Raw genomic sequence first — 24,411 nt, 5'->3', positions numbered from 1 at the left:
AGGATCACAGAGCAGCTCGTGGCCTCTCGACACGCTCAGATCAAAATGTCTTCAAGTCGAAACTTTGAAAAGGGGAACATTTGTGCTTCTGTGTTCCTGCATCTGTGCATCTCCAGCTGTGTCTCAGCATGCTGTTCTTTGTTCAGTCTGGTGGGCTTTGCTTGCTTTTAACTGGTGGCTGAAATGAAATCGTGTGTTGTTTTTTCACAGATTTGTTTGTGAATCATGTTGAATTTGTAGGAGAAATTCGCAGTGATATTTTCAGTAAAAAGCCACCGACTTTAGTCTTTCTGATGCTTTGTTGAAATATTGTTAGCCCCTGGTGCCACCTGTTCAGGTTTTCACCTCTGTCTCTGATCATAAACTATTCAGGAAGAAGCACCACATACTGGAGATTCACAAAAGTGAAAACCTTTTAAGTCAAATTATTTTTGTTCCTGACTAAAACCACTCTGAAGGTTCAGACAGTCTGAGATGTTCAAATCCTTTGTTTGTCTTTTTCCATCCTCCTTTCCTTTAATACACGGTCTTGTGGTTCGTCTTCGATGAGAATCAGTTGCAGCGTGTACATGTCAGTGCAGGAATATTCGTCTGTGTACTCAGCTCACATTTTCAAAATACACACCACTCTTTTAGCAGACATAAGGTAAGTCATCTGCAGCAGGTTTCTCATAAACATGTCCTCATAAAATAGTGGTTAAAAGTGCATGAAGTGCCTATAAAATTTATTCACCTCATGGAAATTTTCCCCTTTTATTAACCACGCCCGACGGGTACGTTGGCGGGGTTATTGCATTCGGTGCGGTATCTGGCTGGGCATGAATGTATGTGTGTATGTATGTATGTATGTATGTATGTATGTATGTGTGTGTGTGTGTGTGTGTATGTATGTATGTATGTATGTATGTGTGTATGTATGTATGTGTGTATGTATGTGGCTATGTCCGGTCCGATATCTCTGCAACCGCTGAAGTCAGGATAATCAAACTTGGCACTGAAGATCAGTCTAAGGTCCTCTGCTCAGCTGTGGAGTTACAGGTCAGCAGATCAAGTAGGGAGGGAGATATGTACGATGAACAAAATTGATACATATTGCAAGTTGTATAGGGAGGACAGGGTTTTCGCCAGCAGAGGGCGTGGTTCTGCCCTCTACTGAGGGCTAATCTAGTTGCTTTTTAACATCGATTTTTGCCAATTGAATTAGGCTTCTCAGTGAATTAGAAATATAAAATGTAAAATAAATGATTGCATAGATATCCAGTCACTTTTTACTGACTCACCTATAGATCTAGAAAGTTCAAAAAAGTTTGGTCTAAAGACTAGTGAGCGAGGCCACCAAGACAGCCATGAGTTCTCTGAAGGAGTGTCAGCATTCAGCGGCTGAGATGGGAGAAGCAGCAGCTGGTGCTTGCTCTTCATCAGTCACAGAAGAATGGCAAAGAGGAAGCTGCTGCTGGAAAAAGCTGATATTAAAATTAAAATTAAAAGACTAGAGTTTACCAGAAGGCATGTGTGAGACTCTGAAGTCAACTGGAAGAAGATTCCTTCAGAGTCGATGCTACATTTGGCCAGCACTAAACACTGCAAGTAGTCACATCCCCACTTGAAAGCATGGTGGTGAACATTAGCTTGTAAGTCCTTCAGACAAGTCATAGGTGTCTTGGTGGCCTCTCTCACTGGTCTCCCTCTTGCATAGCTATCCAGTTTTTGAAGACAACCTGCTCTGAGCAGATTTACACATACAGTATGTTATATTCCTTTAAAATTATCGGCACAGCACGCTAAACCATAGACAATTAGTTTAATCATCAGGCGGTTGTTTTAAATCTGTAGTGACATGACTGACAACCTTGAAAGACCAGCAGTAGATTGTAAAAACATTCCATCTCTCCTTCACATCCTGAGGCATAAATTAGAATTGTTTTAGCGTGTGAAAGCAGACAGCCACTCACAAGGAAATTGGCAATAAAGCCTTTAAAAAAAGATTTAACTCAAGTGGTATACATGAACCGTAGGGTCATCTGAATATTTGCCAGGAAAAGTCTTTTGTGGGAAACCACACATGATGACTATCTGGGTTAGCTGTGGGATGAAAAATTCTTGTGAACCCGTCACTGCAGCTACAAGGGTCGCGCCGACTGTGAGCAATTCCACATAAAATTCCAAATAAAAGATCTGTTAACGGTGTCATCCAGCCTAAACAGTGTGACATGACCAAAGAAGGGAGAAAGCAGGACTGTTACACAGAATTTAGGACAATGCACTCCGGTACAACTGGTGAAAATGATAAGAGTAGTTCAACACCAGAGCGAGGTCAGGTTGAAGGTTTTTTGAGCTGCAGGAAAGATGCGAAGAAGGGTGGAGGCTTAAGAGGACTGTTTGGATCAGAAGGCCTTTAACAATACTCCAGGATGGTTTCGAAACGCGCTGATGAAGCTTTGAGCAACTTGTCTCTTAAGGGAAATAATCTCTACTTCTCTGTCTGCACACGTCTCAGTTTCAACATGATGAATGAGCTCTTTCAGAAAACGAGGTCTGCTGGATGTTGGTCAGCTGTCAGAGTCTCGCTGTCCATTTAAAATTTAATCATCTAAGTGACTTGACGCTCTTCAGTGTATTCATTTTAATCAGTGGCGGAGAGACGGATAGAAATGAGATGGATTGATACATTTATCCCTTTTATTGTTGTTACAGCCACTGGTTTTGCCGCAGTTGACTTCTAGTCTTACAGAGGCTTAAAATCATTCCATATTTTAACTCTTAAACTAATAAACACTTCTGCTAATACATCAATTATATCAAATTCTAATATTCAGAGTCGTGCTTTGCAGATGCACAACCAGTTTTGCGTCATTGTGTGTGGTCGAAGATAATGGCAGCCAAGTTTCTATTCTGGTGTTGTTTACTGGGCCGACGCAAGCAACTAACTGACAATCAGTCATGTTGTTTTCATCGTTTCCAGTAATGCCAAATTCCTGTGAACATCACAGACTGCCTAAATAAACACTGTAATTTATTATTTTTATGGCTTTCTTTTACACAGACAGTGACAAAAGGTCAGCTTGCAAATTCTTAGGATTTATCAGTAATAATTCTAAATATCTGACCTTCTTAAAATCTCTTGGCACACTCTTAGCTTAATAATCAGCTAAACACTGATAATTTAGTGTGCAGAGTTAATAGACTCAACAAATCGCTTTATAGCAGTGCAGTAAAATGACATCTCACTGCTAATGAAGGATACCGTCTGAGGTCTGTTCGAATCAATCATTAACACTCACTGAACACTCAACTATCCATAAATGAAAAATAAAGTGGAGTGAATCAAGAATGACACAAGAGTTCTTCTCCCATCAATGCGCTGATAAATTTGTCAATAATAACTGATTACACAATAAAGGAGGCAACACAAACTCATTTTCACATTACAAGCTGAGAAAGCAGATATGACCTCCAAGCAGAAGGAACTCATGTGGTCGTGACTCAGCAGCACTAACACTGAAGACAAAAGCAAGAACGCAGAGCACAATGTTTTGAGTGATGCTTTAAATCCGCAGGCATTAGATCAACTGTCCCTTAATCTTCAGATCAGGATCCTATAAAACAACAATTACTTCTGTTTCAGCACAATATGTTCACGTTTTCCACCTTTTTTTCTATAGCTGATTTGCAGTGCAGTGCAGTAGTGGTTAGCACTTTTGCCTTGAAAGCAAGAAGATCCCCGGTTCAAATCCCGGCCTGGGATCTTTCTGCATGGAGTTTGCATGTTCTCCCTGTACATGCGTGGGTTTTCTCCGGGTACTCCGGCTTCCTCCCACAGTCCAAAAACATGCTGAGGTTAATTGGTTACTCTAAATTGTCCGTAGGTGTGAATGTGAGTGTGATTGTGTGTCTGTATATGTAGCCCTGTGACAGACTGGTGACCTGTCCAGGGTGTCCCCTGCCTTCACCCGAGTCAGCTGGGATAGACTCCAGCACCCCCCATGACCCTAGTGAGGATAAAGCGGTGTATAGAGAATGGATGGATGGATGATTTGCAGCGAGCCAAGAATGTAAACAACAGTTTGTGTCCATAGAGCACTGAATCTGTGAACAGTTTTGATATTTGATCCAAGAACATGGTTTCATTAATAGCACTGAACTGTGATAAACTCTCTTTTTTGTTTCCTCTTTGAAGTGCTGGCCCTTACGGCGGAAGTCATGATTTATTTATTCATTCTTTCGTATTTGTTAAACATTGCAGGAATTATGTGCTATTTTGTGTGAGAATTTCAAAGATGAACTAACCAGCATTGAGGTCAATTCAGTTACAACAATAAAGAACAGAGGGGAGGCACAGTGAGCTGCTTCACAATTACCACTATTTACACTAGTTAAAAACCGTCATTGTTTATGAACGTCATTGTACTTTGTGACGTTTTCCCAAATAGGTGTCCAAAATTAGACAAATGCTATAGTGGTCATCATATTGGTTTTGTTCTGTTGGAAACCGGATGTGGAGCAGGAAACAAACAATTCCCAAAAGAGCAGCCACAATAAAATTCTCAGAAGCTTCCAGTGAAATGAAATGTAGGATCACATCCACCACAAAAATGCCAGCGTACAATATTATTGAGCTGCAAACAGGCATTTATCTCACTCAAAGATGCTAGAACAAGATGTATTTGAAATGTCTATGGAACAAAAAAATGATTTTTCTTCAACCAAAACCTACACACAAGTAACACATTAAAAAAGAACAAACAAACTGAAGTGCCTTAGTAAAGTCAATTTTGCAGGTTTACCTGAACATGAATAAGCAAAAATAAACACAAAATTTTGCAGTCTTTTAAGGCATCTAGGCAAAACGTTTCTTCAGCTAGTTGCATTAGGGAGTACTCGTAGTCAAATTTAAGCTCATTCAAGCTATTTTCAAGTTTGTGTGACTAGGTGGCAATCAACCTTGCACTTCTGAACACTGCAGTTTTACCCCATTTTTCTTTGGAGAACTGTCAGATTGCACATCAATAACAAGTGAACAACCCTTTTCAAGTCCTAGGATCCCCACGTCATGGTGCTACTACTGTCATGCTTCATTATAGGGTTGGTGCATTTGTGTTAATGTCCAATGTGTGGTGTTCACCAAACGTAGCATCCAGGCAGATGGCCAAAAAGCTCAGTTTTGGTCTCATCTGACTAAAGAATCTTCCTCCAGTTGACTTTCAGAGTCTCCCAAATTCTTTCTGGTGAACCTTACTCTTGATTAAATAGAGTTTTTTTTTTCACAATGGCATTTTCTTTACCCTCTCCCATAAAGATTTGGTTGGTGAAGAACAGGCATCACAGTCTGTCCAATCACAGCTGCTAAGGCTTCTAACTCCTTCAGAGGGGTCATAGATGTCTTGGTGGCCTCTTTCACTAGTTTCTTTCTTGAACGGTCACTCATTTTTTGAGGGCGCTCTGCTTTTGGCAGATTTACACATTTGTGATATCCCTTTCATGTCTTAATGACAGATTTAATTGTATTGGACAAGATTATATTTATTGAGGGTTTGGGTTATTCAGTGACATTCTTGTGGGGGATTTTATAGAATGATATTTCCTTGCGTCCATCAGCTGACTTTTGCATTTCAATAACCTTTGAAAAGAGTTGCTTGGAGTGTCCTTTCATTCTTACGTGTGCTTATTGATTGGAGTACTGATTCACTGGGGGGCGGCATGGATCAGTGGGTAGAGTGGCTGTCTTGTAACTGGAAGGTTGCGGGTTCAATCCTCAGCCTGTCGTTTCCATGTCAAGGAATCCCTGAGCAAGACTCCTAATTGCTCCTGGTGGGTTGTGGTTAGCACCTTGCATGGCAGCTTCTGCCATCAGTGTGTGAATGGGTGAATGTGACATATCATGTAAAGCGCTTTGAATAAAAGTGCTATATAAATACAACCATTTATCAGCCCTTCCAGTTATGGATGTCTTCATACTACAACCACCTGAGACACATTTACTGCACTGAGATTATTTAAATTTCACTAATTATGTGAATTATTCTAGCAACAGTTAGCTACACATGCATTGAAACATTTGAGCTACTTTAAAGGGAGTGGATACTTGTGCAGTCACTTATTGTACATTTTGGATTTTTAATTGATTGTCATTACTTTGTATTATTTTCACTTTGATATGAAATAATCTTTTTTTTTTGCAAATTCTTGTAAAAATAATTTGGAAAATTAAAATTCGATGTTAGAAATCGGGGGGGGGGGGGGGGGGGGGGGGGGGGTAATATTTTTTTATAGGCACTCCATGGTCACTTAGCAAGAAAGGGAAGGAAATGCTGGTAAAGTACATATTGACTTTTAAAAGCTCACTGTTGTCAGTTATTTTTTCACAGTTTTTACTAATAAACTAGTAGTAGGTAAAATGAAGGATATTTACTGCTGCTATGGGTTCCAGCATGTCAGCGGTAAGCGCCTTGATTTGGAACGGTGATCAAACTGCTGACCGGAACTATGTTTTTGAGCTAGTACTAAAGTGCACCTGCCGGTCAGCCAGACGTGAGTGTATCTCACATGACCCTGCTGTAACTGTGGGCGTATGTTGATACTTGAGGGTAAAAATAAAATTACCAGCTAAAAAACACGTAACCTAACTTACTTTGTAAGCCGTTCCCTTTATCGTGACGCGTTCGTGGGTTCGTAATATTAGCGCGCACAGTTAAACGGAGCTGCAGTGTGTGAAGTGCAGCTATTGGAGCTGCAGCAGGTAGATCCGGGACAGACAAGCGGCGGGTTCGAAACTCACAAACTCGTAGTAGAAACGCTCCATTGAAGTCAAGTTGACTCATTTTTCACGGACTGTTTGTTTTCCCTCCACGCTGAGCCGTTCTTTGTTACTACAAAGGAGAAAGAAGGAGCAGTTAGGAGTCCACTGCCATGGAAAACCTGTCCCCACGTTGTTGTTGATGTTGCCGCACTTGTTTGGATGTCATTCGGGGTAAGTTGTATTAGTTTTGCTGTCTGCTCTTTTCAGTAAATGAAGATAAAACGTCTTTCCATGGAACTGCAGTCAAATTAATCACAACTTGGGTATTTAATGGCGTGTCTGTGTTGCCAGATCTTATCAGCTGCACGTTGAACTGTCGCTACTGCGTTATCAGCTCCTGAGCTTTCTTAGTCCTTCTCAAGTGTGTAAAAGTGTACCTGCAGAAATGATTAAAAAATATCATTGCAAACTCTCCACAGTATCACAAAAAGGGAATATGATCCACTTTCTCCTCTACTGCTTGCTGTGTGAAGCTGTTTAAGTTCCTTCACCGCAACAACAAATCAATTCATCGAGAAAAGTAATCATCAGATGAATTAGCAATGGCAATAATAATAAAATGCAGCCCTGTAATTTAGGTATCAGGACAAACAATTTATAAAAGAGGGTAATTAGGTGTTTTCTTGTTGTGTTTTCTTGTTTACAAACTTTGAGCTTTGATGATTCACTAATTTGATTGCATTTCATCTGTTTGTGACATTAAGATGTGATGTAATTAGATGAAATATGATCTGAAAATGTGTGAAAATCTGATTTTTTTCATGGTTTTGCTTTGGCAACAAGTGTTGTTTACGATTCATACTAATACAATATGCTGAACTGAACTGCATTGAAACACTGAAGGATATAAACCTGCATAAATACACAGATGAAGCAGTAAATGGCCTCTGGTGCTAAACGAAGCAACAAAAACAACCCTCCAAGCCTTGTAGTCGTCTTTCTGTTCTTGCAGAGGAAAATCTGCCTCTTGTGTGCAGATGAAAACAAGCCATTGTTCTGTCATTGTACTTATGAGCATGCCTGCTGTGATAACATCAGATTTGCTGTATTCCTGTCGTGTTTTAACCCCAGTGCTTTCAATCAAATTCCACACCTAAGCGCAGCTGTGTTCTCACTCATAGTGGGAAGTCACAGAACCAGATCCAGTGTGCCTCAAGGCAAGGTGCTATGCATGCTGCATGATGTGCATTATGAGCACAAACCAGGTGTGAATATTTGTGACAGTGGCTCTATGAAGCGTGCAGAAAATTGCATGAGAATCATCCAGAAAAATTAGATGTTTGTTTTCATGTGCAAAGTTGCAAACCACAAGAATGGGGCTGTGAAATCATCCTGGGAAAATGCCATTTTCCCCAGTGAAGTTGGTGCAGTTATTTTTTTAGCTTGAGAAAAGGGGTTTGACAGATCTTCACAGAAAATTACATTTATATAAGATGCGTGTTTTACCATAAAATTAGAGTTAGAAATATTAAAAACAGGCCGGACATGCTTTGTGTTTGGTTTGCTCTTATTCATGCTTATTGCTATAAACCTTGGCAAGCCAGATGTAGAGTATCTGATGTGATATCATGTGAGCTGCATGACAACTAGTCACATCAACCATCGGAGAATAACCAGGATAGTGTTTCAGAACCATGGGCGCACACTGATGGATTAAAGAAACAGGAGATAAAGCTTACACATCCTTTAATGAATCTGCTGGTTTCCAGCCTACGTTTTAGAGATGTCTGGTATGAACCATAACAGAAGTAAACAAACCTAATGAAGAACATGGACGTTTTTATTGAAAGAGATAAAGAGACTTTATTGTCATTGTGCAGAAGGACAATGAAATTTGTTTAGAAGAACAGGATAATTAGCAGCAGTGCAAATAACAATAAAAACAGATAAAAATACTCTTAAGAAAATAAAAAGAATCAAACAAAGTACTATATGCAAAGTAAAGTGGTCACGTGTTGCATGACTGAGAATTATTTTTTGAAGCATTCATTTAATCAGGTTAGTCCCATTGAGCTCTCCTTGAACAGAGACCTGGAAAGCAGCAGCACAGTCACATTAAAAACAATAAACAGCAGATAAAATTAACAGCATTGAAACTTGCTCATGTAGAACACTTGCACACAAACAAGATAGACTGTAATGATTTCACCTGAGTTTTCGTCACAAAATGCATGAAGCGAATGTGACGCCTTCAGATATCTAAATTTGTTTGGCCGACAACTTCACCTCAAAATAGACAGTTTAGTGTCACACAGAGAAAGAAAAGAGCATATTATCTCAATAAAAGCCGGGAAATTTTCCGTGAAATGACTTGAAAAATGACACCGTGAAATGATTAAACAACCTGTTAGTTTCCTAATGATCAATTAATCTGTTTATTGACCATTTAGGCATTGCACACATGTGTTCTTCCAGTGACAGTGGAAAAATATAGACATGACATTTTCCCAGTAAGCTCACATACCACAGCCTAATATGTGTTGATGTTTCCCCTATAATTTGTAAAGCACCAATAACACTGTGCTTAAATCCTGTGAAAACAAGTTGTTGCATCATATCCAAGAAGCGTTTAGCCGTGCTGTCATGTGTGAAGACTTGGTACAGAGGCCATGGGGCTTCAGCTTTGTTACTGTGTTTTTAGGAAAGATTCCTTTCAGCCAGGCCGAGGTCAGGCTTCTGTGGGTGTTTTGTCTGACTGACTGGGAGCAGACTAATGTGACGCTGGTTTCGAGAAGCAGAGTTAGGTGATGGCTGAGTAGAGAGACAGAGAAGCAAGGCCAAAATTGTTTACAAGACAAAGTTAAATGCACAGCATTATCTCACTGAGTAAATAATCAAACCCACTGGCAGCCATCCTAGAAAAACTCTAAATTGGTCATTTAGGGGGAATGTACTGAGATTAATCTGACTTTCTTTGGTCCAAGTGGCTTTAGAGGGATAATTTCAATAATTTATCTTAAATGGAAACCATAACAACCTATGATAATTTTAGAAAAACCTGCTGTATAAGTCTCCAAGGTTGCCAGAGATGCAATGGGGAGTCAGCCAATGAAGACGTTCCTGTAGTTTTTGTTCTCTTTTTGTGTTTTACTAACTCTGCTTTCACCAGAGCTGCATTTTCATCCTCACTGCACCACAAACCCGTGACAACAGGAGCCACAGAACACGGACTAAATGCTACTCAGCACTCTGCTAAGCTTTTGATAAGCTCTCTGCCTGACTAAAGGTGGATATCAAGATCTTACAACAACCTGCAGCTGCTCGTGTTTGGAAAAACATGTTTTTACAACAATTAACAATTACCAATCGAGAGCAATAACAAGTGACTGGACAGCAAATAACATTTCCGAGCATCAACAAGCCCTTATTATTATAATAATAGAGAGGTAAAAAAGACAAAAACAGGAGGGAAACAAATCAGTGTGAAATGTCTGTTTCCTTGTCTGTGTGGCTGTTAGCTGCTGTTTTCAGACCTTTGATTGCCATCCTGCAATTTAAACAGATCTGGTGTTGTGCTAATTAGATTTAATGTTGTGCTCGCTTGTGGTCATTTTTGCCGAATAGAGAAACAATCAAGCAGAGCTTTGTTTGTGGGTCCAAGAATGGGGAAGTCATCCCTGAAGAAAAACATGTGCAGTTTAGTAAAAGAATAATGCTGATGTTATTGTCATGTGTGGATCCAGCAGCACTTAAGCAGATGTTTTCCATATTGATCACAGAAAGATGTCACGATAAAAGCTGGTTTTGAGTCAGATTGAAACAAGTTGCTGTTGCATCCATCTCATCTCATCATTATTCTGTCACTGTTCATGAATATAGCTGAGATGGCATCACAGGCTGGAAACTTGATCTTTACTGAACTAAACTGTTGAGTGAGCGGCTTTTCTATTCTCTTTGTCTGCCAGTGAGTCAGTATCTCAATAGATTAGGATGCTTTTTCCCTTAGTTTTTGTTTCCTCAATGCAAGAGAAGCTGTGGGTATAACAGTAAGTGGATGGATGAACAGATCTGAGATATGTGGTGATTCATAGCTCTCAAATCAAGTTCATACAATATCCTGAAATGCTACTTAGAACCAAGCAAAAACTCTTCATGCTTCTGCTGCATTGTGAGGTTCACTGCATTGCCTGCTTGGAATAACTGCAGCTACAAATGCTCGCTGTCGTCTGAAAATGACACCGAGTGGAAAGGTTAATTGTCGATTTGGGCACAACGAAATAGCCCAGCTGCCCCCGCTCCAAACGGAAATTGGCCAACATAAACATGATATCTGGCTGATTGAATGAAGGGAAACAGAAGCCATCCAGTCTGATCGTGATAAAAGGAACCATGTGGTGTATCCACATTTTGGTTTCAGTGACCGCTAGCCCATTCCCCTTTCTGTGCTCTTCTTTCATCAGACCTCCTGTATGTGGCAACAGCTCGACACACGGGGAAGTTGTACAGAGATCAGTCTTTACATGCTGCATGGAATCCTAACAGCAACGTGCAAGAACATGTTTTTGTCTACAAGTTAAGGCAAATTAAATTAATTGAGTAATGCTCGCAGCTTACGGTCAGCCATGCAGCAATTCCCGTATTTGTAACGTTTGCAGTTCTTCTGCGTAAATCAAACAATCTGCACACTTAATTTTCCTGAAAGGACCAAGAAAAGAAAGATTTGCTCTACTGTGTGTGCTTCTTGTTTGCTGTGTGAGAGATTGTCCTCTGAGGAGGGTTTGAAGTTGTTTATTAGGACTATAGACTGATTGCACACATTGCAGATGTGTCTCATGCAACCAGCAACTGGTTTATCATCTTCTTGACCATATGGCAAGCAGTATGTTGGAACACCAGCCTTCCTCGCCTCACTTCTGTGTATTTATGGTGCAACAGATTAGTTTAATGTGTCTCCTGTGGAATGACCACGCTGCCTGGCTGCAGGGCTGATAGGTTGGACCATATTAGCTTAGATAATTAGCACAGTGTTTTTTTTCTTCTAAATTCAGACGAAGATCAGTGATATTTTCAGCGTGCAATTGTGCATTTGTTCTAGGTGTAGCTGCATCTGTCTTTGTTGGCCACATGACATGATGTTTGTGACATGTCAAGGGCGACAGGATGTTTATGTTAATGTGCTGGTGTGCAAATGCGCACGTGTTCTGAATGTTTAGGCCCACTTCCCTGTATTTGTCTGTCTAATGTCCGCCTGCTGAAATGCTGGATTTTAGCATGTTTTCATTGTAGATTTGTGTATGCTCCTAACTGCTCGGCTGGTGGCGTGTGTTTGCAAATCAGGAGGTGGCATGGGGGCCAGTGATGGAGGAGCAGCAGGCATGAATCATTGATTAGGGTGGCCAGGGACGAGCGGCAGAGATCAAAGATGGGAAAGTAATTAGAGCTGGATTGTTCCCCACTGGCTCTGCTGAGCTCTACATCTCCCTCCTCTGTTCATTACGTCTCCTGTGTAAATTACACAGATAGAGAGTGTCTCTGAGTACAGTGTCATTCTTTATGTGCCCTTATCTGCCAGTCATCTGCCCTAGATTAGATTAGATTCCCTGGAGGGCAACATCTCTGAAGCTGGTCAGACAGATGCAGAGTAATTGCCACAGCTATAGAAAGCAGATTTCAGTATTTCGTGGGTGTGTTGGTTTGTACAGACTGACAGTTTTGTCAGTCATGTCACATTTCTATGATTCAAATTTATCAGATGTGAACTTTTGCAGACATTTTTTTTTAACAGATTCATAGCAGAGTGATTTGCCAGTCTTGATTTTATACATGGCAGAGGCTAAAGCTCAACACATCACTTTGAATGCCAGTAGTTACCTCCGCCAGTAGGTTATGTAATCATCGGAGTTTGTTTGTCTGTTTGTCTGTTTGTCTGTTTACAGCATAACTCAAAAAGTCATGGACGGATTTTCACCAAATTTTTACAGGATGTCCGTAAGAGCAAAAGTAACAATCGATTAGATTTTGGAGGTGATCCGGATCACCGTCTGGATCCAGGATTTTTTTGAAGGACTCTGTACAATTGAGAGATGGCCACCAGGCAAAATCTAATTGATTGTTACTTTTGCTCTTCCGGACATTCTGTAAAAATTTGGTGAAAATCCGTCCATGACTTGTTGAGTTATGCTGTTAACAGACACACAGACAGACGGACAGACAGACAAACAGATGGCCTGGCGGAGGTCTGCGCTCTCCGTGTGCTTTTCTAGTTTTAAATTATTTATTCATCTGTTTTTTGAACATTTCATTGAATATGTGGTCAATCAGACGACCCCAGGAACAGCATGTGCTTAGATAACTGAAATGAGCATTATTTAGATTTTTTTAACAGCATGTGTGCAGGAAATAAAGGATCTACACAACAGCGACATGCAGGATTATCTCCATTTAATGACAAACATGATCAACTGCTGAAGGAAATATCTGGCTCTGTAGCTGCTACATGCTCAACCATATTAACCACCGAGTCACTCACTCTGTCTGCCTGTCATTTGGTGCTTGGCAGCTGTTATATATTCAGTGTATCTCACTTTTTCTGTACAAACCGCTTCTGCTGCTACTGCTGGAAGCGATATTAACCACAGCAATAAGGCCAAGCCAAAACGGTGAAGTTGTGAGTTGTAAAACCAAAATAATGAGCTGAAACAGATTAAAACATCTCTGTGACATTGAGTGGAATTAGCATGTCCTGGTTGTTTTGTTGTGAGTAATCCCTTTACATAGTACTTTGATATAGAACATCTTTGGATGCAGCTTTAAGGTTTGAAAGTGTGTATGTTTCTATCCATTTGCTGTCTGTCTGCATCTGAATTAAAGAGCATATTAGCCAGACTCAACTAATTATTTTCATTGCTGCACCTCTTAATATCCCCCTTTAATGACATGTTTGCCTTTTTGCATATCCTTTAAGATACAACTTTAAAGACTGTTTCTAAAAATGCTCATGTGACTAAAACACTGTCTAAACTACATCAGTACTCTGAAAAATCTAAGCATACCCCTAATCCAAGCTGAAATAGGTTTCTCATGACCTGGTGGATGTGAACAAGTTCATAAATCCTGATGGTTCCAAATCCACCTGTTCAAAAAAACAAAAATCATTCATCACTCGTGTGCTATTTCATTTACAACCCTGTTAAGTTCAGCCGTTAATCTCCCGTATTTATCCAGAGTTGCAGTCACATTCTTGCAGTCATGGTTTATAAATAATCTCGTGTCGCTCTCAGCTCTCCTTTTTGGCAGACCTCAGAGCAGAGAGTGTGCAGCGGTGTGCGTCTCTTATCATGTGACGAGATATAAACAGAATGCAGTGACGGAGAGAGTCTCTGTCACTGACTGGTAACATTACTCCTTTGGGCTGGACTGCGGGTGTGTAACTCTCAACGCAATGTCATCTGCTGTTTTTTTATAGCCTGCGCCTCGAAGGGGAATTAGCTCAAATGGTAGAGCGCTCGCTTAGCATGCGAGAGGTAGCGGGATCGATGCCCGCATTCTCCAACAAGCTTTTTGACTTCAGAAGCCTCCAGTTGGCACTTTAGAAGGCAGGAGAATTTCTGCAGACTGTTAGAGGCAGAGGTGAAGACACCGTGAAAATGCAGAGTTGTTGGTGATCACGTTACCAAATGAAAGGTAATATGTCTTTCCAAGTAGTGTAGACATCCTGCAAACTCTTACCTTAACATTTGCATTAGTACTGTTGAATGTACAGTTGTTCAGTGCTCTGCTTCCTCAGACAAATGCTGAGAGAATCATTAAATGTTGATGAGTACCACCAGTGCAAAACTGTAGCAGCAGACAGAGAAATCTCAAGGCAGAATGGTTGAAATTACTTTCATATGCCGAAAAACCCCTTTACAATTAATAGGACAACATAACACAACCTTTAAAATGTCACGACGTGCAAGTAGAGCAGCTTTGAAGTGTTTTGAAACAGATCGGAAATAGTTATGAGGAGAACGTGTTGGACAGTCTCAGCAAACCTGCCAAAAATACTACAACTGTGTGGGCAGAAAGGCTGGTTTGAGTCACAGAGCAAGTACATGATGCCTTCACACCCATAATGACGCAATATATGCAGTAAAATTCCTACAAAGTGGAAGATCAACCCTTTAATTAGTGTGTGCTGTACGTGTTAGGATAGAGAAAACATGCGACTGGAGATGACCTAATTTAACACACAACTTTCTCTTTCTGTTTTAAGTGTATAAATGTAATCTTGTTTTTTTTATTTTCTACTTAAGCATTATGCATCATGTGTCATTTTATTAAACAGAATTTTTATTTAGACGTCATTATTGGTTTGCACGGGCTCAAACATTCTGCACAGACATAAACATGCCTTGGGATTGTTGTTTGCTGTCTAGAGTGTTTGAAAAGTGGAAACATAACCACAAAATACATGTATACATTACCGTTCAAAAGTTTGGGGTCACCCAGACAATTCCATGTTTTCCATCAAAACTCACACGTTTATCCATGTGCTAACAGAATTGCACGAGGATCTTCTAATCATCAGTGAGCCTTTCAACACCATTAGCTAACACAGTGTAGCATTAGAATTGCCTGGAAAATCCAGACTGACTTTATTTATGTATTAATATAAATACAAATAAAGGCAGTCTGGCATTGCGATGATAGGAGACGATTTCAAAAAGGAGGGGCTAACGAATGCAGCTTGAACGAGAAAGAACCAATCAGCCTAACACGGATGTGACGCACAAACAAATCGACCTTGAAGTCCATGTAGTCCAAACAACAATGGCATGCAGCCGAGAAAGCGTCGCGGTGAATGATTACTGCCGTTTTTGTCACAAAAATCAGCGAATACATGGGGTACTCTCAAGTACAACACTTATTTTTGAAAAGGCTACGCAACAAAAGACTCCTTCCGAACGATTAGCGGTGTTAGGAATAACTTTAAATTGGAGCGTATGTGTAAAAGTTGCTTAAATTTACTCACACGTTTGGAACGGGATTTTCCTCTGTACAAACAATGGCAAGAAGCCGAAAGTAACGAGCCATCCACTGCCTCCTCATCGTTGGAAACGTCAAGTGAAAAGAGGCAACGACTAACTCCATCCAAAACGCCAAGAGACCACACAAAGATTCGCTTTGGCCCCCCTCCTCTCTCTCTCTCTCTCTTGTTTTACGGCAGTGGCCCTCCTCCTCCTCCTCCGGCATCATCTTCGAGGCGCTGAAGATGACGCAGCATTAACTCCCGCCTCCCGTGCTGTGATTGGTCGTACCAAATTGTACCGAGAAGGAAACGCGATTCAATTCGCCCAATGCCAAACTGACTCTCCTGTATCTCCTAACATGGAGATAGGAGATTACATGGAGATTCAGTTTGGATTTTCCAAGCTAGCATTAGAACACAGGAGTGATGGTTGCTGGAAATGTTCCTCTGTACCCCTATGGAGATATTCCATTAAAAATCGGCCGTTTCCAGCTAAAATAGTCATTTACCACATTAACAATGTCTAGACTGTATTTCTGATTAATTTAATGTTCATTGAAAAAATGCTTTTCTTTCAAAAAGAAAGACATTTCTAAGTGACCCCAAACTTTGAACAGTAGTGTACAAACCCGCTTCAGGTTTCAGAGCACTCTTTTGCATGTTGTTCTCTGTTTACTGTTCAGGGCAGTTTGCAGAAACGTACTCATTCATCATGAAAGCAAAAATAACACATTGCTGTCACTGAAAGTGTAATGTGAGTTTGTGGTGTGTGTCCGTTTTCCTCCAGTAAAAAAATTTTGAATTAATTACAGGTTGACTGTAAGTCAGGACTCAACTACAAATTGTATTAGGTTTTTCTTTTTGCACCTTTCATAACACATTTTGACTTGATTACTTGTATTTAAAACAAAGGGAACAACAAGTGCCTTTCTAATTGACCGAATTTTTTGACATCTGTGGAAAGAAATCTTAAAAATGCTCTCCTTGATATGCAATTATTTATAATGTAATTTTCCACAGAGTTAAACAGACCAGGAAGAGGTTTAATATTTCTGTTTACTCCTCTCACTAATTGATTTAAAAATAAACTGATACTCAACTGTTCATTCATTTTTCATTAACAGTATCCCCTGTTGCTGATAATATGTAATTATCTTCACCACAGATTCAGTGTGGGAAGCTTCCAGGTTTGATTTGGGCTTGGCTTTTGGACCAGTCATTTTCTTGCAAAGGCTTGCAGGATCCAGCATGTGTGCATTTTTGTTTTTTTTTCATCTTTGTCTTGTTGGAAACCTTACAGGTCTACAAAACAAAGCAGACCTGTCAGTGACCTGTTTAGTACTTCAGTGAAGTAGTAAGTAATCCGTTTAGTGTCATGTTACTGCTCGCCCTCTGCGTTTCAACTTTACATTCATGCCAATATTATGAACAAACTTGGCTGTGATTTCACTATATACGAAAGTGAATCTGTTTGATTCAAAATCACACAAAAAAGTGGTTCATTGCCGTTTGTCTGTGGAGGTTTGGCATAGTGAGCACACTAAAGGCAAGCCAGAGTACAAAAGCTGGCCATAAAAGGCTCTGTCAGGCAAAAACAAGACTTTTCTTCTCTGACCAACATGAAATTGACCGCAGTTTCTGAAGTACGGTGTTTTCAAAAAGCTTCCAGATTTACATCTGTATACTGACGTCAGTGTGCTTTAAATTGGCCGAGAAAGCGGTTTTAAGGCCTTTCTTGAGATGGACAACCAATCAGAAATGTGAATAGCACTGTACATGAGTCATCAGCAAATAAAGCAGACTGCAGTACTCTTTTGTTTTTCTTGTGAATGCTTATCGGTTCTGTGTAGAGAAATGTTTTATGTTCTGCTGGCACACTGCTCCCCTCACCTCCTCCCCTCCGTCAATTACTCTACCAGGAATTATGAACTCATGCGTCACTGTTGTTCACGCACCCACACAGACGAGCTGACTTAAAACCCGTCAAATACAGTGTTCAAAAACACACAAAGACAGGTTTTTAAATCAGTTTTGCTACACACCGCTCATGTACGCACTCATACACAGGCTTTTCTACCAAAAGGGTGTTAGTTGTGAAACGCCATGAGTCACAGTCTGCCAAGGCTGTGGAGGAAGCAGCTTATACGAATCACTTACTCAACACATGCTGCCATGAAGGAAATGGATATGACTGATGTTGTGGGGTAGTGCAATAATTTAAACTGTTGATTAATCTCTGTGTGTATGAGCCTGCTCCAGACAGTTAAAATGGGAGTGGGAGGTCAGACAGTCTGCAGTGGTTTTCACTTCAAAACCTGAGCAACCGTTCAGCTGGCACTGGTTGGAAAATAATGGAGAGATAAAATTATAATTATCTAATGCTGGGGTGTCAAACTCAGTTCCTGGAGGTCCACTATCCTGCATGTTTTAGATGTTGCCCTCTTCCAACACACCTGATTCAAATGATCAGGCTCGTTATCAGGCTTCTGCTGAGCTTGATGATAAGCTGATCATTTGAATCAGGTGTGTTGGAAGAAGGAAACATCTAAAACATGCAGGATAGTGGACCTCCAGGAACGGATCTTGACACCCCTGATCTAATGGTCTGGTTTCCATTTTATTGTCATTATATTGATGGAGTCATCTGAGCAGCAACTATCGACTGCTCCTACAACATACACAGTTACCACCTTGTAGGTTACTAGGTTCTCAGTATAGTTGGATGGTATTGCTATTGGTATTGCAGACATGCTAACATTTGATTAAATGTTGGCTTATAAAGAATATCCTGGACAAAAAGTCCATTGTTGGCATTACTCAAGGTGACAGCTTCTCTCTGAAGTTACAAAATATCAAACAAATACTGATCTATTGTGCCCTCTGGTGGTCAGTTTGTGTCACTTGAATCATCACATCGATCGAAGAACTAAAGAAGAATTTATTTTCAGGGCAAACGCTCAGAACATGCAAACATGCCGGACCTGTTTTTCCTTTGAACGACCTATCCATAAACTGGGTCTGAAAATGAGCTTTCCCTAGTTGTGCTTTATATATGCGGTGAAGTAGACAAAAAGCAATCTAACTTTTAAGTAAGGCTGATGTAATACTTCTGTATCTTTTAACAGCCATATGAATTTAGATTTGTAGGTTTTGCATTGGAACATCTCCTATAAATCTGTAGCTCAGAGTACAGTGACAATAAGCAAAGTCACATTCATTAGTGCACATCTTCATCCTGCTTTTATCTTAAAATATTTTTCTAATCAGCTTTTCAATCTGTCCACAGAATGTGAAGATGCAACATTCTTTCGGCTCCCTCCCTACGGAAACCCTCATCTCCAAAACCTTCCCTCTGGACCTGTTTTCTACCAGTATACACCCGACAGACCCATACGCAGCAGACAGCTTCATCCACAGTAACATCAGCAACAGTAGCGGTGTCGTTTCCCTTCGCTGCACCTATAAGGAAGACTTTAAGCGGATTTTACTCCCTGCTGTGTATACCATTGTCTTTCTGCTCGGCCTTCCTCTCAACGCTGCTGTCATACTGAAGATATGGGGGACGAGGCCCAATCTGTCCAAAAACAGCATCTACATGCTCAACTTGGCCATAGCTGACTTTCTGTATGTGATGTCTCTGCCTTTGCTCATCTACAACTATGGCAGCCATGACTACTGGCCATTTGGAGAGTTTGCCTGTAAACTGGTCCGATTTCAGTTCTACAGGTGGGTTCCTCACTGACTGTTGATTATTTGTATCTGTATACAGCTGTATGTTTATTACTGTAAATGAGAATGAGGATATTTAGTCTTTATGATCTCAGTATGCTTCAAATAAGCAATGTCTGGCATCCACACGTTAAGTTTAAAGGCAGGGTGAAAAGAACAGAGAGGTGAGATGGGTTTAATCATGTTTACCCATAGTTTGCTATCTGGGGTGTTAATACTGAGCTTGTGTGTGGACAAATTCCCAAAAGTGATGAATGAAGTCTGCCTTATTCTGTGATGAGAACCCAGATAGCAAACTATGGGTGAATCAATGTTGAATCTATGTTGAGACCTAACGTCGAAATTATACAGAAAGCGCAAGGTTGATAAAATGTTGAGTCAACGTTTGCTTACATAGAGTACATGTTTGCAAACATAGATTCAACATTAATTAAACATTGACCTGTCAAACATTTTAATTAAACCAAAATACAACGTAGATTCAATGGTATCTTTTAAACACAAACTTCAATGTTGACAAAATGTTGTTGAATTACTGTATAATTGTTGTATTGTTGAACTCTGTATAATTTCGACGTTAGGTCTCAACATAGATTCAACATTGATTCACCCATAGTTTGCTATCTGGGAAAGGTGGAAGAAGCAGTTTCAGAGTCTGTCAGATGATCTGAAACCAACTTTGAAGCATACTAACAGCCTTAGCAGTACATTTTTATCGTATATATCGATGTTGAAGCTTTCAAATGTAAAAATCTTTGAAGTTTTTTGCTTCCTCTGCTGTGAGGTACCTTCAAATATACAGATTTATATTCATGTATAGTAACATCAGTCTTCTTCCTGGCAGCCCTTGACCATTATTTTATTTAACATGCAGTCTAAATGCTACAATAGTGATGAGTTGATCCCATAGTACACAAATGTGATCAGTACAATACAGAACAGAACAAAAGAACACAACATGAAAATATTGAACAGTATTTTTCTTTCTTTTTTTCCCTGTTGTAGCAATCTGCACGGCAGCATCCTGTTCCTCACCTGCATCAGTGTGCAGCGCTATGTGGGCATTTGCCATCCTTTTGCAGTGTGGCACAAGCAGGGCGGTCGCAGGATGGCGTGGTGTATCTGTGGAGCTGTGTGGCTGGTGGTCGCCGCCCTGTGTGCGCCAACTTTTCACTTCGCTGCAACAGGAATCCAGCGCAACCGCACAGTGTGCTATGATTTGAGTACGCCAGATCGCTCCGTAGACTACTATCCTTACGGCATGGCTCTGACATTCCTCGGCTTCTTGTTGCCTTTTATTGGCGTGATGGTGTGTTACTGCCGGATGGCCCACATCCTCTGCCGGCCAGTGTCCTACCAGGGCGTCTCCATGGCGACTGGGGAGAAACGGGACAAGGCGGTGAGGATGATCATCGTTGTGGCGGTGGTGTTCTGCATCAGCTTCCTACCGTTTCACCTCACCAAGACCTTGTACCTGGTGGTGCGCACCAGTGCCCGGTGTGAGACTAAAAACTTGTTTTCAATCATCTATAAGAGCACCAGACCGTTCGCTAGCATGAACAGCTTTCTGGACCCTATTTTGTTTTACTTCACTCAGCCACGCTACCGCAGAAGCACCAAGAAGTTTGTGCTCAAAGTCACCAGCCTCAGAGACAAAGGTACCAACGTGTGAGACAGCAGTAAACCAGTTTCTGGTACAATCTGTGTGAAAGCCTGGTTACTACACCAGTGGTGAAACTTTGGATGAAATGTTGGTTTTGGAGACTTTTAACAGGTGCCTTCATGATACTTCTGTTGCTGACGCTGTTGTTATTTAGACTTTTACCAATCGCTTACTGTGTTCCTTCTGAATAGGCTCTATGAAAAAGTCATATTACGAATCCCTCTGAAATGTACCCTAAAGGTTGAAATCTTGTAATATAAGTGGTAAACTTTAAAGGTCTCCTGCTTGCATCATCTTGAATTCAGGCATTTTGGACACCATTTGCTGAGATTCCTGATTCTCTGTTGACTTTATTTCACTATTACTGCAGCCGAGATGTACTGTAAACTCTTAACATGCAGTCAGCAGACATGGTTTTAAAAATCCTGTACCTGTGAAATGTTTACTGTCAGTCCCCACTGTGCACTGGACTGTAAAAAAAAAAAAAGATATTGTGTTTTGTTAAACCTGTGTGAACCACCGTTTTGGTAAATGAGCTATTTTCTAGTTTTGTTTCACACTGAAGTGTACAGTAAAACAGAAATACACTGAGTGTTATTTTATTATAGACATGACTATAGATGTGTGACATGAAGTGGAGATGTACAGTAAAAGTTGAAAAAGAGATGGAAAGAACAAGTAATATCATTTTTAGGATAAAATCCACGGGCACTAAGCCACAAAAAATGCTCAAAGCATTTTAAATGTTGCATGCATGTTTATGATTGCATGCCAGAACTGCATGAAGTACTTGTGTGTGGAAATGAGCTGGTTATGGAGGTGATACATGCCTCACAAACACAGACATGGCATGTTGCAGAAGCACTGAGCACTGAGAGCCAGATTGAAAAGGAAAATGTATGAGTATTTTTATACAAGTATAGAGTTGTATTTTCATATGAAGGTTTCTGTTTAGTTTCTGTTTTTACTCAACATTGCATTGTCTAAGCTGAAAGTGTTGTTGTGGCATGTTTGTACCACTGGGTGGTGTGTGCACCCCACTGCTGTAACCCCCTTGCACTTACATGCTGCTTCTGTAAAAATAGGCATACATTATTATTGTTGAGTACTGCCTGGATCTGTAGTCAAAGATAAATCAGAAGTTAAAAACGGTTTAATATCCTGTGCACAGCACGCTAAAACCACTGTTTTCTCCACATGTTGTTAAAGTTCTCCAGCAATCAAAGTTAATCCATTTCAATGTTGATGTCGGCATGAATTTACTTTTTTTTTAAAATACCGAATTAGATTGATGAGAGGGAATAAAAATGCAGCTGATTACTTCAGAGCGGGATCTCTGTTAAGTCCGTCTCATTCTCCATTTAGTGCCAATGTTCTAACGAATTAATGAAAGTCTGGTGTTACAGCAATGACAGAAAAAGGAGAATATAAACATTTTCTACTCCTGAAAAGGTACTCAAAGTACATAAATACTGTTTTGTAGTTTTTCAGTACAATGCAGTCTAAATCTGTACAGTCTATACAATGGAGGAAGTTTTTAATTTAATACTTTGTCCTGCCATTTCTTGTTGAATTTTACCAAGTAACTGAGTCACCGATTTTATGGTTTAGTAATTTATAATGTTCATGAAATGAACATGAATGCAGATTGCATTAAAATGGGCATTTAGATGTAGAGTAATGTGTTGTCTGTTGTAACTGGTTTTTTTTCAGACAAGCTGTAAACGGCAAACTGTGGAATTCTTCTTTTCTTTTTCCTTCTATTTTGATGGTCAGTGGGTTTTTTTTTCAAATTTTCTTGACATTTCTGTCTTTTTAGTGTAGAAACTGTGAATCTGTGCCTGATGATGAAGTCTTGCTGGATGGAATGATGCAAAATGTGCTAACTAAAGTAATCCAGCATCAGCAAATCCACAGCTTCCAATTTAGCCTGAAGCTCAGGATGCCATGCCAACCTCTGATTTGACAGTCATCGGAATGTCGCTGAAATTAGTAAACAAAAAAACTAATTCTGACGTTTTCCCAGCAGACTTTGGATCACTTAAAGGCCAGTGCATCAGACTCAACTACCTAAACACGCTAGTCTGAGTTTTGCATCCATGAGGTAGTTGTATACATCGGTTTAATGTGAACGTGTAATTTTCATGTATTTTCATTGCAAAGAACACCACAATATGAGGTGTTGTGCTTAAAAGTGCTTGGAACTTCTCAGTGTATCTACATCTGTAAAAAGTGAACATCCAGTAATGTAATAATGATCTGTATGTTGTACTCCTGGCCTCAGCAGAAAGAAACAAAACTGCAGCGTCTTGTTGTTCGTGTGTCTCTTTGGTAAAACGCTTGTGATTTATTTTTTCCACAGCTGTCTGAAATGTGTGTGTGTGTGGTCAGATAAGGGAGAGCCAGCTGTCTGTGTGCTGTGCCAGTCAGTATTATTTAGATGAATTCTTATTTTTGTAAACTTCTATAACACCGATAAATATCTACATTAACATTTTATTTTTGTATTCACATAGATTGAATCATGTTGTTTTTTAACCATGCAGCTTCTCTTAGTTTCATGTGAAAGTGTTTTAACTGTTGTAAAACTAACTGAAAGCGGACATTAAAGAAGTCATGCAAACAAAAACTTTTGAATGAATATTGATGGGGGGGTTGTGTTGCTTCTTTTGTTTCTGAAGTGTTGCTTGTGACCTTTCTTACATGTTTCTAACTTGTACTGTTGGTTAACACAGATTGGGCAAAATTCATACCATCCCAATGCCTTAATCTGAATTCCTAATTTGTACTTGGAACAGTGAGGTAAACTGGATAAAATCTCATACCAGATTCAGCTGTAGTGGCACAGACAAGTTCATTAAAATGTAGCACACAAACCAACTATTTCAGATGGTGATTTTCACTGCACTGGCTGATGATGTTCCACATGTGACCTGGCATTTTGCAGGTCAGCCTGTGGAGGGCGCTGCATCCAGCATCCACTTCTCTGAGGGAATGAAACGCAGAATTCCCCCATTGGAAACAAAAGGACCTGTTAACCAGACAGCCACATGGGAAGCACCACAGAGGGGTTATTGTGCATGAGTGAAAACTTTTATCTTTGCCCCCCACCTCCCCCCAATGCTGACACACTAATTCACCAACACCATCATAACACACTGTGCTGCGGATAGTGCTGAATGTGCAGCTGCCAAAAAGCCCCTCTGGTGTGCTTTGGGAGCCTTTTTGAGACAGACTGTGGTCTTGGTAATGCATCTTGAAATTCAGAAAGGT

At 40.2% G+C, this 24,411-nt stretch overlaps 1 protein-coding gene and 1 non-coding gene across 2 annotated transcripts; both read left to right on the top strand.

Annotated features, from left to right (window-relative positions):
• Positions 1-6,509: 6,509 nt before the first annotated feature.
• Positions 6,510-23,767, top strand: LOC110959483 (P2Y purinoceptor 3). The gene is made up of 3 exons (XM_022206367.2): positions 6,510-6,967; positions 19,033-19,472; positions 20,481-23,767. The coding sequence occupies exons 1-3, from the start codon at positions 6,956-6,958 to the stop codon at positions 21,145-21,147; spliced, it is 1,119 nt and encodes a 372-aa protein (XP_022062059.1). The 5' UTR covers positions 6,510-6,955; the 3' UTR covers positions 21,148-23,767.
• Positions 14,215-14,287, top strand: trnaa-agc (transfer RNA alanine (anticodon AGC)). The gene has a single exon. It is a non-coding gene; the product is annotated as a tRNA-Ala (tRNA).
• Positions 23,768-24,411: the final 644 nt, after the last annotated feature.

The sequence above is a fragment of the Acanthochromis polyacanthus genome, chromosome 13, assembly GCF_021347895.1.
Source record: "Acanthochromis polyacanthus isolate Apoly-LR-REF ecotype Palm Island chromosome 13, KAUST_Apoly_ChrSc, whole genome shotgun sequence".
NCBI classification, from domain to species: domain Eukaryota; kingdom Metazoa; phylum Chordata; class Actinopteri; family Pomacentridae; genus Acanthochromis; species Acanthochromis polyacanthus.
Note: the sequence above shows the minus strand (reverse complement) of the source record. Positions and strands in the feature narration are given on the sequence as shown.

Bases quoted from the DNA above. Each gene is read 5' to 3' on its own strand.
- LOC110959483 (XM_022206367.2), top strand. The intron at 19,473-20,480 runs GTGGGTTCCTCA...TCCCTGTTGTAG, and splicing joins GTCCGATTTCAGTTCTACAG to CAATCTGCACGGCAGCATCC.